Source organism: Lissotriton helveticus, chromosome 10 (genome assembly GCF_964261635.1).
Source record: "Lissotriton helveticus chromosome 10, aLisHel1.1, whole genome shotgun sequence".
NCBI lineage: Eukaryota > Metazoa > Chordata > Amphibia > Caudata > Salamandridae > Lissotriton > Lissotriton helveticus.
This window is the reverse complement of record NC_136071.1, coordinates 1113250882-1113264936: the sequence shown is the minus strand read 5'-3', so window position 1 is coordinate 1113264936 and position 14055 is coordinate 1113250882. Positions and strand designations below refer to the sequence as shown.

At 42.3% G+C, this 14055-nt stretch overlaps 2 protein-coding genes across 3 annotated transcripts in view; one reads left to right on the top strand and one right to left on the bottom strand.

Moving 5' to 3' along the window:
* The window catches only part of ATP2C1 (ATPase secretory pathway Ca2+ transporting 1), a 912406-nt gene extending 908717 nt beyond the window's left edge, over window positions 1-3689 (top strand). Inside the window, exon 28 of one of the 2 annotated variants that reach the window (XM_078663878.1) lies at window positions 3511-3689. In XM_078663878.1, the coding sequence (XP_078520004.1) occupies window positions 3511-3591 (81 nt within the window). In that variant the 3' untranslated portion in view covers window positions 3592-3689. The remainder of the gene's footprint in view (window positions 1-3510) is intronic. The other variant, XM_078663881.1, reaches the window with a different exon arrangement.
* A 3990-nt stretch (window positions 3690-7679) lies between these two features.
* The window catches only part of ASTE1 (asteroid structure-specific endonuclease 1), a 92380-nt gene continuing 86004 nt past the window's right edge, over window positions 7680-14055 (bottom strand). The window contains exon 5 of the mRNA XM_078663877.1: window positions 7680-8217. Within this exon, the coding sequence (XP_078520003.1) occupies window positions 8019-8217 (199 nt within the window). The 3' untranslated portion in view covers window positions 7680-8018. The remainder of the gene's footprint in view (window positions 8218-14055) is intronic.

Genomic DNA, 14055 nt, shown 5'->3' with positions numbered 1-14055 from the left:
CAAGCACCCTGGGACCGGTTTTGGGGCATCACCCCTCATCAGCCAGGCTAGCTTGAATCCATAATAGCAAACAAGCACGTATGTGTTGCGGCATGTTAGTGGGTTAGCCTTCAGTGGATCCTGAGGGCTTAGGATCTAAAGATGGAAGAGCCACTCCACAGTGCACTTGAACGCTTGAGCAGAGCCAGATAGCAAAGATCACTTGTCCAGTCCTTTGCCTGCATTGAAAGCACACACAAAAAGTGCACAGTAAAAGTATTGTCTTCAGGGTGGGATGGGGGGTTTAGATGACTGAGACGTACCCTCTCAGCCCCCCATTCACATTAAAACATACAAGGGGCTTGCATATATAGGTGTGTATCTGCTCTGCACAAAAAGGCTTGTCATGTAGTTTTTAAACTTCTAATTTGTGGGACTTCACTCTCGACGTGTGATTGCTGGCAATGTTCATAATGCTCTAAGATCCCTGAGTCTTTCACGTATTCGGAGGCCCTTTTTCTCCTTTCCTGTTTCTTTTTCCTTGATTCTCCCATCTGTAAAATTCTGGAGAAGCAATATTTTAAAATCAGATGAGACTCCATCTGATGGGGTATCTGTGGTCGTGCCTTTGGGTCCAGTCGCGAAAGCACATAGAAAGATTAATTTAATGGTTACCAATCTAGCATATCGAGGCAACTCACCAAATCCTTTCCTCCACAGTTCTCAAAATGCCAAAACTATGAATCTTAACACTTTAGAAGTGGTTACTAAACTTCATGAGGGGGCACCACTGCCTCTTGGGCCAAGAGGCCTTGGGCCATTGGCAAGGGGCGAGAAGAGCTCAATACAAACCTTACAGAAGAATATGCCATACTATTTCAACAGACCATGTGGTGAGCCCTTTACAATATTTTCTAGAGAAAATCACGAGGAAGAAGAAAAGGCTGCACCAAGACAGACTATTTGATAGCGAGAGGGATTCAGTGATACCCAGGATTAATGATTCTTGCACAAAAGATTTTCCCAAGACTAATTTATGACATTAAACCATCTCACGGCTCTATGCCGCTCTAGGTTGGTTCTAATAATGTAGGTAAACACTGTATTGAGTCACCAGTCATGGCATAGGCCTCTAAAGATATGCAAGAGCACAGGAAGATATTTGAGTCAAGCAGCAAAGAGACCTAAAAGGAGAAAAAAGCTGATGATGTTTCTTATGAAAATTGAAATTCGAAAGTTCACAACAAGGGCTAAGTCTTGGCCCACTATAAAAAGAAAAGTTACAATTTAAGATGGGCAGGTGAAATAATATCCACAATTTCAGCTCATCGCATCCCATGGGGTCGAGCGACAGAAAACAGATGCAAACAACTATGAGTGCTCCTTGCAATCTGCTAAGGAAGAGGGTCCAGTTAAGTCTTTAGATCCACTTGAGAGTACATTGCTTCAGCATCAACATACGGATCCTCTCAACTGGGTAACAAGTCTAAACCTGACAAAAGACAGAGAAGGATCACCGGCACAATAACAATGTCCCTGCTAACATCCATCATACCAGGTGCGATGGTGAACCAGCAACAGAAGAGTAACTTATGCAAAAAGGAAAGCCTGTGCCCACAATATTAAATCACCTTTTAAAATTTAAAAATCAATAAATAAGAATTTTCATATCAACAAATATTTACATTGCTATACACTACGCTTGCAAAGATGCTCTCAGAAACAAAGTACTGGCATGGCTTCATTTGAGAGTTGCTTTAGGTGTAATCTGAACCGCGATAACAAATACATACAGAGAATAAACAATCAAGGATGCTCGATTGTATCATTATCTGCTGAGGTGAGAGCACCCTTCCACGGTTCCTGGTACAAAACAACAGCTTGACTGATTAACCTTCAGCAGTAAGACTCAATCTCGACACACACTAGGTGTCCACGCGATTCCAAAGTTGAAATGCTCAGGCAAGGAATTGAAGAAGTACTGTACAAACTTCCATCACCTCTTCAACTGGTCAGCAAAACCCATTGATTGGAATTGGGTCAACAATAGCATTAGGGACCGGAAGCCTGAGCACAAACCTACGTCTGCTGGAAGTCCAGAATTAAGGGGATGACCAGTAGAACATCATATATCAAGTTTTTTTTTTTAAAACATAGAGCTACCCCTCTACTTCCAAGGAGACAGGATCTAAATGAATAATTCTATACATTATACACCCTTGACCTAATGTTGGACAAAAAGGAGAAACAAAATCAACAAAATGTGTTTTCACCTACTTAAATTTCTACTGGAATTTGTTAGCACATCAACAACAATTTAAAAACATCCACAATTATGGACGAAAAAAAACACCAATGACATTGCAAAAAGTCATAATTTTCCACGGTTACATCATAAATATCTTACTACATTTTAAAATAGTAACAGTCATCTCATTATTTTAAATTGTATTAATTGTGTATATTGTAATGAATTGTACAGGTATGAGGGTAAAAGATTATATGTACTCTTTGTGTTCAATATTATTAAACCTACAAACTGGACCAGTGTAACTGCATAGATTCAACACCTCCCTGTAACCAAGATACTTTGTGTACTGCTGCGTCACAGACAGCGCATGCTTCACAAATAAATAAGCTTACTGATGTACAAATGTATTTGAAACCATTGTTTCACATAACATGTTACTTGAAAGAGCTAAAGAGTAACCTCCAGTTTGATGATTATGTAAACAAAACTTTTATCTAAGGATCTTCTATCCTTCTTCTAGCATGTGGGGTAACATTCCACTTTTCTTCAATGTCTGTCTAATTCCTATCACGTATTCTAAATGTTCTGAAGGGAAGGAGGGGGCAAATAAGTCTGCTCGAGGCCCCAAATTCTTGCGTATAGATCTGCGGGGAAGGCAAGAAAATCTTCAGTTTTAGTAATAATATTTGCTGATGGTATGATAAAGGCAGCAGTGAAAATACTCATCATTGCACAGAACCTATAGATGAAGATTGAGGAGGAATGAAGTGGGGGTGGCTATAATGACGTCACTACTGGCCTTGTCAGACAGCAAACCTAGAAGTTTGAATAAGAAACACTTCCATGTAAAAACAGACAGCGTAAAAACATCTTTTTCAAAAGCGTAGAATTCAAAATGTTGATCCCAAAATCTCAACCATTATTTTAGGAGTGGATTAGTTTACTATTCTGATTCTAATTCTAGGATAGTTGGGAGCAAGTGTTTGACAGCAGGATTAATTGCAGGTCAAAATGTATGTAGTGAGATATCTATAGAACATAGACATTTTAGTGGTCTGTGTTTTGCAGTCCGCGGTTTAGCAAAATATGTTTTGCACAAATCACCTGGGAAGGAAAGAAGAAAAAAGGTGAGCTAAGGTTCTGAATCCAATGTGAACAGATTTCCTTTTTGTGAATATACAGCATCTTCCAATTTATCGAATGTACGTTTAAGAACTGCCTATAAAAAATAAATCTTCATGGTCAGACCTTCGTAGGCAGCTTTGTGTTTATTCCTCTAGGTGCGGTGGAGTCCATCTTTACTGCTACAGCGCAAGGAGAATCCCAGAGCTTCAGCATGGAAGGGACCCTTAGCAGACTGACTGACCACAACTGGAGTTGAGGCTGCTCCAGAGCGAAGAAAAACAGAAGTGTACAGCAAAACAGCACAATTTATTAGTATTTTACTCACCCTGTTATTATAATTATTGTCCGAAATAAAATCAGTATACATAACAAGTAGAACAGTGTGTTGCTCTTTTGATTACCAACACTGAAACACAGGTATGGATGTGGAGGGATAACTGTTGCAGGTTGAATGCTGGTACTGTCAAGGAACAGTAATTTAGTTTCACTGGCTGGTTAGCAGTGATTTACTAACAGTTCGTGCTGGGTTTGCGTCTCACATGTGATGCAAACTGGAACAAAGTATTGAATAGGGATTTACTTTCCAGCACAAATGTATTTTAATCTGCAAAGTAGCCCTAAAGTATGCACTGCTTTACGCTTCATTATGTCAGGGTGGTAAAAGGGCATTGTAATGCAACCACCCAAAGCCTTATCTACTAAAAAGATAGTCATGGATTTGCGCCCACAATGTATGCCTCCTCGAGACAGGTGTATGGTTGGAGAAAAGTTTTATTTTCACCAAACGTTTCCAAATTAGCACATGTGCAATGGTAATACATCAGTTCACACACTGTACATAGGGATTTCAGAATTGGAAGCTCTTTTAGCCATCTCATCAGGAAATGCGTTAACACTAGACCCTTCATATTGAGTGGACTGGTGAACAGTAAGTTTACAAATTACAATTTTAAATGGCAACATGAGATCATCTAACGGTCAAGGTTTTCACATACACACTATTCTTCATAGGGGACCCAGAAGTAGCAAGGAACACTATTGCAGCCTCACTAACCTAACCCCAAGTCATAAGCCACACAAAAGGTGTATTTGGAATCAGTTAATACAGTAATGTTTAGAGAGGCTAAAATACATGTGGGCGCATTAGGGTCAGCTATTTGAGAGCAAACCTGAGGCAAATGCTAACTCCCCAACCTTGTAGAAAGTACATACTGCATGCCCAGCAACAAGGTTCCCAACACTTCTAAAAGAAGAGCCATTTATATAATAAACAAGTTCAGTATTAGGTAGAGAAGCGTTAGACAGCTCCATTCGGAGATTAGTCGGGTGTTCAGTAACAAGTAAACAATCGTGAGGTTCACCATGAGGGAAATGGGCTAAAAGTATGTTGGAGGCAGAAAGCAGCAGTTTCTCATAAATAGACACTCATGCTGCGGATAGATGGTGATTGTAGTGGTGAATAGTAAGGCAACTACAGAGTAGGGGACTGCAACAATAAAGGTAGAGCCCAGAACAGTATTTTCAGAAGCTTCTGTAAAGTGAGCTACCACTACCACAGACCACAAACAAGTCATGGGCTCAGTTTAGGAGGAATAGTAGACAGCTGGTTTTCTTTTATCAATGTGATCTTGCATCAATAATACAAGAGCACACCCATTTTGTTCATACCAATACAAAGTATAAGGTTTGGAGTAGCCTAGCAGCCCCAAAGTGGGGGCAGAGGCTAACATCTGTTTCAATTTACCAAATAACACTCTCCCTCCGCAGTCCATTGCAAGGGGTCTGGAGTGTCTTTCTTAACATAATCCTGAAGGTGTCTGACCAAAGAGATACAACCCAAAATCAATTTTCTACAATAACATGTACCTTGAAGACTGAAATTGGGCATGGCAATGTACAAGTGGCTTCGATCTGATTGGCTGACAGATGGCACTTAAAGAGAAGCTGTTGTCCAAATATTGGACACAGGAGAAACAAAACTGATTTCTCGGTCACAGCCGTGTGCTCCTTCTTATCCAATTAAGGAAGCAAATATATTGAATCAACCTTGCACTGGTCTTGGGTGGCAAAAGCGAGTATCAAGTCATCTACATGCTGATCAAGTATAAACCCTTTGGGGAAAAATAAGGTATCAAGGTCCTTTTTGAGAGCTTAGCAAAGGATGGAGCAGGATTCTGTAAAGCCCTGGGGAAGTTACCACCACATCAGGTGGCCTCTGCTAAATTGGAACGCAAACAGAAATTGATTCTCTTCATGAATGGGGATAGAGAAGAAGGCAGAACATTAGTTAATTAGTAGAGATGAGTATGCATGTCAGCAGGATTGGGCACCACAGGTTACTTACCTTTGTTAACGCTTATTCTGACAGATACTTCTAACTATTGAGTCCTCACCTCTGAATAGATACCAAAACAGTACCTCCACAGGTGGAGGATTTGTGGAGTGGATTCAGACAGCAAAGTCTTGAAGGACTGAGCAGGTGAAATATCCTTCCCGCTGGTCCGGGCTGTCAAGGCCATAGTGCTTCGGGAATGTATGCACTGGCGCCCACGTCTCAGCCTGGCAGATATCAACTACAATTCAGAAAAGGGGGTGGTGATGGACAGAGTATCTGAATTAAGCAGAACACTCCTACCCAGTCAACAGATCAGGGCTTGATCCATCACCGTTTTTTAGCTCACTGCACCATCCCAGTTCAGAACCCGGCTATATGCAAATTAGTCTGTCCCTGGCCCAGTGCATCATGGGGACAGGGCAGACCAAACTACCAAGCCAATTTTTTACTGGAAAGGAAACAAGCTTCCGGGGACCGGTTTCTGGCATTTCAGCCGTCGTCGGCCCGGCTTGCTTGAATCCTTAGCCAGGTTCTGAACTGGGATGGTGCAGTGAGCTAAAAAACAGTGATGAATCAAGCCCTGATCTTTTGACTGGGTATGAGTGTTCTGCTTAATTCAGATGCTCTGTCCATCACCACCCCCTTTTGTGAATCGTTTTGGCCACTATAGGAGTGGCAGGGTATGCTCAGACATGAGTCCCTTGCTCACTGCACCATCAGGATTCAAGCAAGCCGGGCCGAAGACGGCTGCAATGCCAGAAACCGGTCCCCGGAAGCTTGTTTCCTTTCCAGTAAAGAATTGGCTTGGTAGTTTGGTCTGCCCTGTTCCCATGATGCACTGGGCCAGGGACAGACTAATTTGCATGTAGCCAGGTTCTGAACTGGGATGGTGCAGTGAGCTAAAAAACGGTGATGGATCAAGCCCTGATCTTTTGACTGGGTATGAGTGTTCTGCTTAATTCAGATGCTCTGTCCATCACCACCCCCTTTTGTGAATAGATATCAACTACAGGCATGCTGATTGGCAATGCAGTGGTAACAGCAGAGGCTCTCAGACCTTCCAGCAACTACTTGGGCCTTCTCCCTCGTTACAGATCCTTGCAGGCAACTCAGAAATGTGTTCAGAGCATTTAACCCCTTCGATGCTCATGACGGAACGGTTCCGTCTTCAGCGTCGGTTGGCCTGTGTTCATGACGGAACCGTTCCGCCATGAGCCGGTTGGCTCATTAGAACCTTCAGCACAGCCCGAGAATTCGCGCCGCGCTGAAGGTGTTAACAACCAGTATAGCCCTCAGCAGCAGGCTACAAGGCTATATTACGGGGCCTGCTTCCTGGGGTCCTAGGGCAGTCCGGGGTTACTGGGCTCTAACCGGGTTAACTGGAGTTGTTTGCCACTGGTGCCCTGCTGATACAGTACTATTAGACCCCAGATTGATAGACCAAGTACTCTATTTTAGCTCTTGACTTTCTCAAGGTAGCAAGGCTGAACAGTCCAAGGCTTACTGCTTGAGGTGATCGAGAGTAGATACTCAGAACACAGTTGAATACTTCAATACCATTTAACAACTTATTGTCCAATCAGTTTTATACTTTATCAAATGAAAGTAAATATTATATATATATGCATAAACATATAATGAACTACACAGAAATTGATCAGCAAAGAAAATCACAAGTCCTTAGCACCGTCTTGGCTGGTGATACTGCCCAAAACTCTAGTATGGTGCTTTTATGTAATCACTAAAAACATTTACATGGGGGAGTATGGCAAAGGCTAACCAATGGGAGATGTTTGTAAACTTCCAACAGAGCCCACAACACAGGCAACAAAAGCTGTGATCCTTGTCAAAGGATTGCGTAACCCCATATGTCATTTCTGGTAACGTCTTAATTATGCTAATAAAATATATTGAAGTCCAAAAAAGCCTACTTTTTGGCCACAGCATTTTGGCAAATGTGCACTAGAAGCTCAACAGATAAATGACAGATTTTATCCTTACCATAATAATACAGATTTATTGTATTAAGCATTCACAAGTACAAAGATTGGCACTAAAATGATTATTATTCAAATACAGAATCTGTTTCATTAAAAAAATTATTTTTAAATACATGAGAATACGGATATGTCGTGAAGGCCCTGGTTGTGATAAAATGATCAGGTTTTCCAATATTAAGACTTCTGTAGAAAAGTTATTTTTGGCAGTGAAAAAAGGTAAGCATGTAGATATGATAAATATGCCATATATAGATACAGTATACTGTTCTTAATTGCTCATCAGTAACCATCTAGTACAATCAGAGTTAAAATATGCCTGGATTGTAGCTCATTTCTTTTTTCTGCTTTTCTTTGGTTTGGAGTTGCTCTTATTCTGAAAGAAGTCAGGGGGGACGACTGATGTCACAGCAAGCAGCAGGTTCTGATATAACTCTTCCATTGCTGGGCATCTGCTGAGGAGGTCTTTTGTTGCTGGTGTAGATTTAAACTCATAGCAAAGTCGGTGAACAAGAGTTCCACTGTAAAGCCTGTTTAAGGAAACCAAACATGAAAAATGTGCTAATTGTATTTAAAAACACAGATAAACGTAAAATGATTCCATGAACTGTACTGAAAGTTTACAACTGAGTTTATTTTGTCTGAACAACCTGTGACATTGATGTAAACCTCTACAACTTCAGAGAGCTCACCAGGAAGCAAAGGCTTTCAGTACTGCATTCTGTTCACCCATATCATCAATAACAAGGTGGTCCAACATATGGTAAGCTACATATTGCTTTATATTGTGAAACCTAAACACCGGTATAAACCCCACTCCAACTAAGCACTACTTTTACATTAGAATAATAATTGCATAACACATCAGATGACTTTTAAAGTAAACAAGCAGCATGTACTCTTTGATGTCAAATATATATGCTGCAAAAAACAACTATGCGAACCAGAAAAACACAGTTTAAATTTTAGCACATAAAGTAATGTATAGAAATGTAGTAGGGTGTTTAAGACATTGGTAGGCAGCCCAGTAGGTTAGAGGGGGCTATGGCTGCCAGGCACAAATATCTACAGCCTTCCGTGCACACTCCAGTGAGGCTGTGAACTCTGCAGAGCTGGCACCATGTGTGTTGAGCCTGCTCAGCAAAGTATTTTGTCTTCCAGAAACAAACCCCTTAAGTGGGTAGATGTTGCCATTAACTTATTTCCCGTCCTGGGACTGCCATGCCTTGCACAGTAGTCAATTATGAGACATCTAGTGACAGTTGTCCCACCTTAAATAGAGACAATGAGGTCAAACGGGAATCCCTGCAAATGCTCACATGACCACTGAAACAGCAGGACCTGACACTAACATAACAGACTTCGTCACAGATCAATACATGTTCACAGGTGGGCCTACACCATATGTGCAATTCTAGTGGCTGTAGAGGATAGCGTGGTTAGGATTGTGCATGAATTCTTTAACCGCATCGCTGCTACAGCGATTCCCCTGCTGTGCTGGACAGCAATAAAAACGGGTGTGGTCATGACGAGCTCAGCTCGTCATGAGCACCCAAGGGGTTAAAGGGTGTTTCTTTCCCCTGCCTGCATAACTAGATCCAATGAAAACCCTAACTTTGGGAATACCCACCACCTACCGTAATGCCACCTACCATAATGGGAAATAGCCTGCACAAGAGAAACAGCAAACTGTCTCCTGAGTGAGGCAGTGGAAAACCATAGGTCAAGGCAAAGAAACATTCCCTCATGTCCCCTCTCCTGGACACTGACTTCAGGCTAGGTTACCTACCTACATGTGGTGCCCGACTACAAGACTGATGCCTGCTTATGAACCAGGACAGGAGACATTGCCCTAGTAGCAAAACTAACCAAAGGGTTGGTGGTGATGCTACTAGTGTTCCTTTTTCACTAAATACTCTCCTAGCAGAGCCCCCTGGAGTCATCTGCTCACTCCCAGACCATTTTGCACTCCAGAATGGTAAAGAGGGTCCGGCCACCTTAAAGATCACCTGCCAGCAGCTCAAGCGACACATTACTCCCACCTGCTCAACTTTTGGGATCCTCATCAAGTTCTGTCCACACTGGGTGGCAGTTTCAAGGTTCCAAGGTAGAACAGTAGGTCATAATTATGAGACCTGCTTCTAGGGGTCCCAGGCCAATCTGGGGTTGTTGTATGGCATTTTAGATTCCGAATGTATTTTACCGATTCATGCCCTTATATAGGTACAATTCATGTTGCCCTTATATAGGTATAGAAATCAAGCCCCTATTTAGGCATAGCACATGCTACCCAAATACATGCATGACTACTTCCATCCGTTCACCAAAGTCAAAATGATTTCTTGGAAAACCAGCTTAAGCCGTTAGGGACTTCCCCTTGCTTGAATATTGATTTCTCCAAGAACTCAGTTAGTTTTACAAGGAACAACTATTCCCCAGGGGTTCATTCAGGAAGTTCATTCGCCCGACTTTACGTCAAACATGGCATTACTAAACACCTTCAAGGTATAAATATACCTTCACTTGCTATAGCAAAGCATGGTGGTTCGGAGCAGTTCGACGACCTACTTGCCCAGCTCGCTACAGCAAGTGCCGAAGGAAGCCAACTCACTGATCAGGAAGCTGCCCTTCTCTGCCAAGAATCCAGCTCCAGTTTTTCTGACTCCCCTTGTGGGGTGTTGGGAAATCGAGTCCCGAGACAGAGAAACCAGACCTCCTTCATTCTAAGGTATGGAGCTGATAAGAACCTAGAGAAACCTTTGGTAGATTCTTGGCAAAACTAAACCCATGCAAAAGACCATACTTACGTCCTCCCTTGTACTAGATTTAGCTTAGGAACATTCGGGTAGGCGTATTTTAGAAGCACCAGCTGAGTATTTTAGTCTATGTTATTTATGTATGTATTTTTATATGGCTTAGAAACCATACAATGCTCTTACAGTATTATTTCATAATACTATTCTCGCTGTACGCATTATACTTTGCATTCTGTCTAACGATTGTAGCAGTTCACCTCTCTTGCATGAGAAAGAAGATTGTTCAATAAACCTTTTATTGAAAAACGCCCGTCTCACTATTTCTCTGCCACTCTGTAGAAAAGAAGCATGCACGATTGACTGAGTGAACTTGGTATTTATTGCTTCCACGACTCTGAGAGATATGTTCTTATTCTTGGGGAAAAAAGTTGTCATGTTTATGCGGTTGTCGGAAACGAATCCCTTCTTGTGAATTCGAGAAAGTTTCTAGTGACCTCTGAGCTGGCTGGCACTCACAATTAAGTTTAGTGTATTCGATAGAGACCTATTGACTTAAGTCCGACGTCAAATCTATAGGATATATTATTCCAATGCGCAGAGCCTATTGGGAATATAGGAACTACACTACAGGATTACAGAGGTCCAATTGTGATAACTTCAGTCGTTTACCTCTGGTGCCCTGCTGCCACACTACTATAATGCCTCCGATTGAAAAACAAAGTACTCCCTTTTTGCCATTGACTCTCTCAGGGTAGCAAGACTGAGCATGCCAATTAGTACTCTAGGATTAGATGTGAGGGTAGACACTATGAACAGTGGAAAACTTTAATATCAATTAAGAACACTCAGTTCTATCCTTTATCGAGGGAATGTAATTTAACATATATGAGTGCATTAAACTACACAGGAATTGATGATCAGCAGAAAAAACAGAAGTCCCTAGTACCTTCTTGGTTGGACATATGACCAGAAATATTATTAAAGCGCCTATAAGTAACCCCTACAAAAAAAAACATGGGTGTGTACTGCCAATTTTAACCAATGGGTATATGTTTGTGAACTAACATAGGAAACAAAAGCGGCCAACCTTATTAAAGCATTGTGTAATCCAGAAAGATCAGCATAATCACAGCCTTCTAAAAATACACTTTAAAGACTAGGATGCTGCTGCATTTCAGAGAAGAAGAGAGCTACTGTCAGTGGCGGCTGGTCCATAGGGGCAGCTGGGCAGCGCCCCACTAAGCAATCACAAAGATAAACTGCTCACTGAATCCGGCAAGAATGCAAGCAGACTATCGTCTGTTTACATTTCCGACCTGTGCTGGCAGCAGCTTCACAAGTGAAAGTGCGCATGAGTCAACAGACGCACAGCGCACGCAGGTGAGAGCAGCAGGAGTCCAGAATTGGACTCCGACTGCGCATTTGCGAGAAGGGCGCTTTCGTTTTTCAGCTCCCCACTCCACTGACATTACATTAGGTATGCTGCGCATGCCTAGTGTAGTGGTGGAGTCTGAGGATAGGATCCTGCTCGGGCGGTGACGTAGGGTCGCCCTATGCCCTGTCCCATGCCAGGATACAGCCGAGTAGCCCCCCCCCAGTCTTCTGATTTGCCAGTCCACTTCAAAGAAAAGAGCGGGGAGAAGTTAATTCCACTGACGTCTTGTGGGTGATGATACGCGGGACCGGAGCGGGAGATGCCTTGTAAGTTTATTTATTTGTTTTTATGTAATCAGTAAATGAAACGCCTTCCCTATACCACCACCACCCCCCCCCCCCCACCCCCTTCCCCAACCGCCTAGGTCACCCCGTTAGACGTCACTTTGAAATCTGGTCATTGTAGTTTAAGTTTTGTAGCAAGACCTCCCTCCTGCACCACAGAGCAGCTGAACGCCCGGCACTGCCTTACATCAAACCCTCGAATGTGACAGCGGCATGTCGGCTCTGAGTCTGAAGGGCAGATAGTAAGGGATGCCGAGGTGAGGGCGTGTGGCAGGAGCAAGAGAGAGAGAAAGAACGAGAAGCAGAGAGAGTGAGAGCAAAGAGAGAGAGCGTGTGTACGAGCAAAGCGAGAGGTAAAGGGAGAGAGCGAATGCAGGCTTCAGAAAATGAAGGGAGCTGAACACAGGAGCGCGAGAAGGTTGAGAAAGAGACATCATATTAGATCGCACTAAGGGTGTGGAGGAGAGACATGTCTCTGGACATGTTACATTCCTACCTTAGTCACGTTCGAAAACAATGGAAGTAAAATATTTGCCGTTTTTTGGCATTTACTTGACAAGTTAGAATGTGCTCTTCCACTTTATTCAGTTCCTCCACATATAAATGTTTCCATTTTAACGCCACAGGAATGTAAATAAACAATTCGGCTGATTTAGTAATACTTTATCAGCAGGGTTAGTTGTCCTTTAGTCACAACGCTCGTGAAAACAGAGTTGATGATACAGCATTCCGGTCACATATACTAGCAAGAAATTTAAACAATTGCAAGGTCTACCCCAGGCATCCCTAATGGTCCAGACCAGTTCTGCAGCAGGGACGTGGGGTACTGTTATTATGTTTACTGTGGTGGAGTATGCATTGTGGAATGGGGAAGTCCGTCATCTTTCATATTTTCCACCTGTTTTTCCCCAACATCTCCTGCTTTCAACCCGTTCGTTGCCTTAAACATTTTGTACTTGCTCCTACTTTTTACGTCCTCAGAGTGGTTGGTATAATGATCGATCATGCAAGAGTTTAGCTTGTTTTGCTCATTAAATCGTGCCAGGCGAAGTAACGCCGCTTTTTCACATCAGATTGAAGCCATTATGACTGGCGTCTGAGTTGGCTGAGACAGATGTATTATCTGAATTAACCCGTAACCTTCTCAGAGATTTAGCGGCTACATTGTCTGTTCAGATTCTGATTATATTCGCCATCTCTGTGTTTCTTCTATTTTACCTGCAATAACATGTGATCGTCAGTAGAAGGTATAAATGCAAAGAGCTGCTGACATGAGAGATAATAATTGAACATAAACTGTACAATAGCCGACAGTAATACCAATGCTCCATCGAGCTGTGTAGTTTATAGTTGACAGCATAACTTATATTGCAGATTTTAAAAACGTGGTGAGAAATCATTCATGATGTGCTTTGTTGCGCTATAAGATCAGCTATATTGTATGCATTCTGACGTGTCGCATTGATGTCCTCTTATGTATGGCTATATTAATTGTGTCACTTCACATAGACAAATGCGCAGGTTCAGAAACCAGAGCAAACTTGGCTAGAAAAATTCCAATGCATTTTACATTCATTGTTTCAGTATTATAGGGTGTGTGTTTTATTTCCATGCCTAACAATGGCGGAATTGTCTAACTATTTTTTCATTTTCAAATCTCCCCGAAATGTTGCTTCTTTCTAAAAGCAACATGGCATGTAGACGGCGTGTTAGTCTGCATGGATATAGCGGTTACACTTCGTGGAATAGTGCATTTTGGTTTAAACTGATTTTTGCTGGACGCAGGTTGTCTTTGACGGTAATGTCTTTTGTTGAGGGGTGGGCACAGGGAGCCAGTGTCCTGGGCACTTTGCCTATTAAACGTGTTTCTGTACTGACTTCAGCTTCGCCATG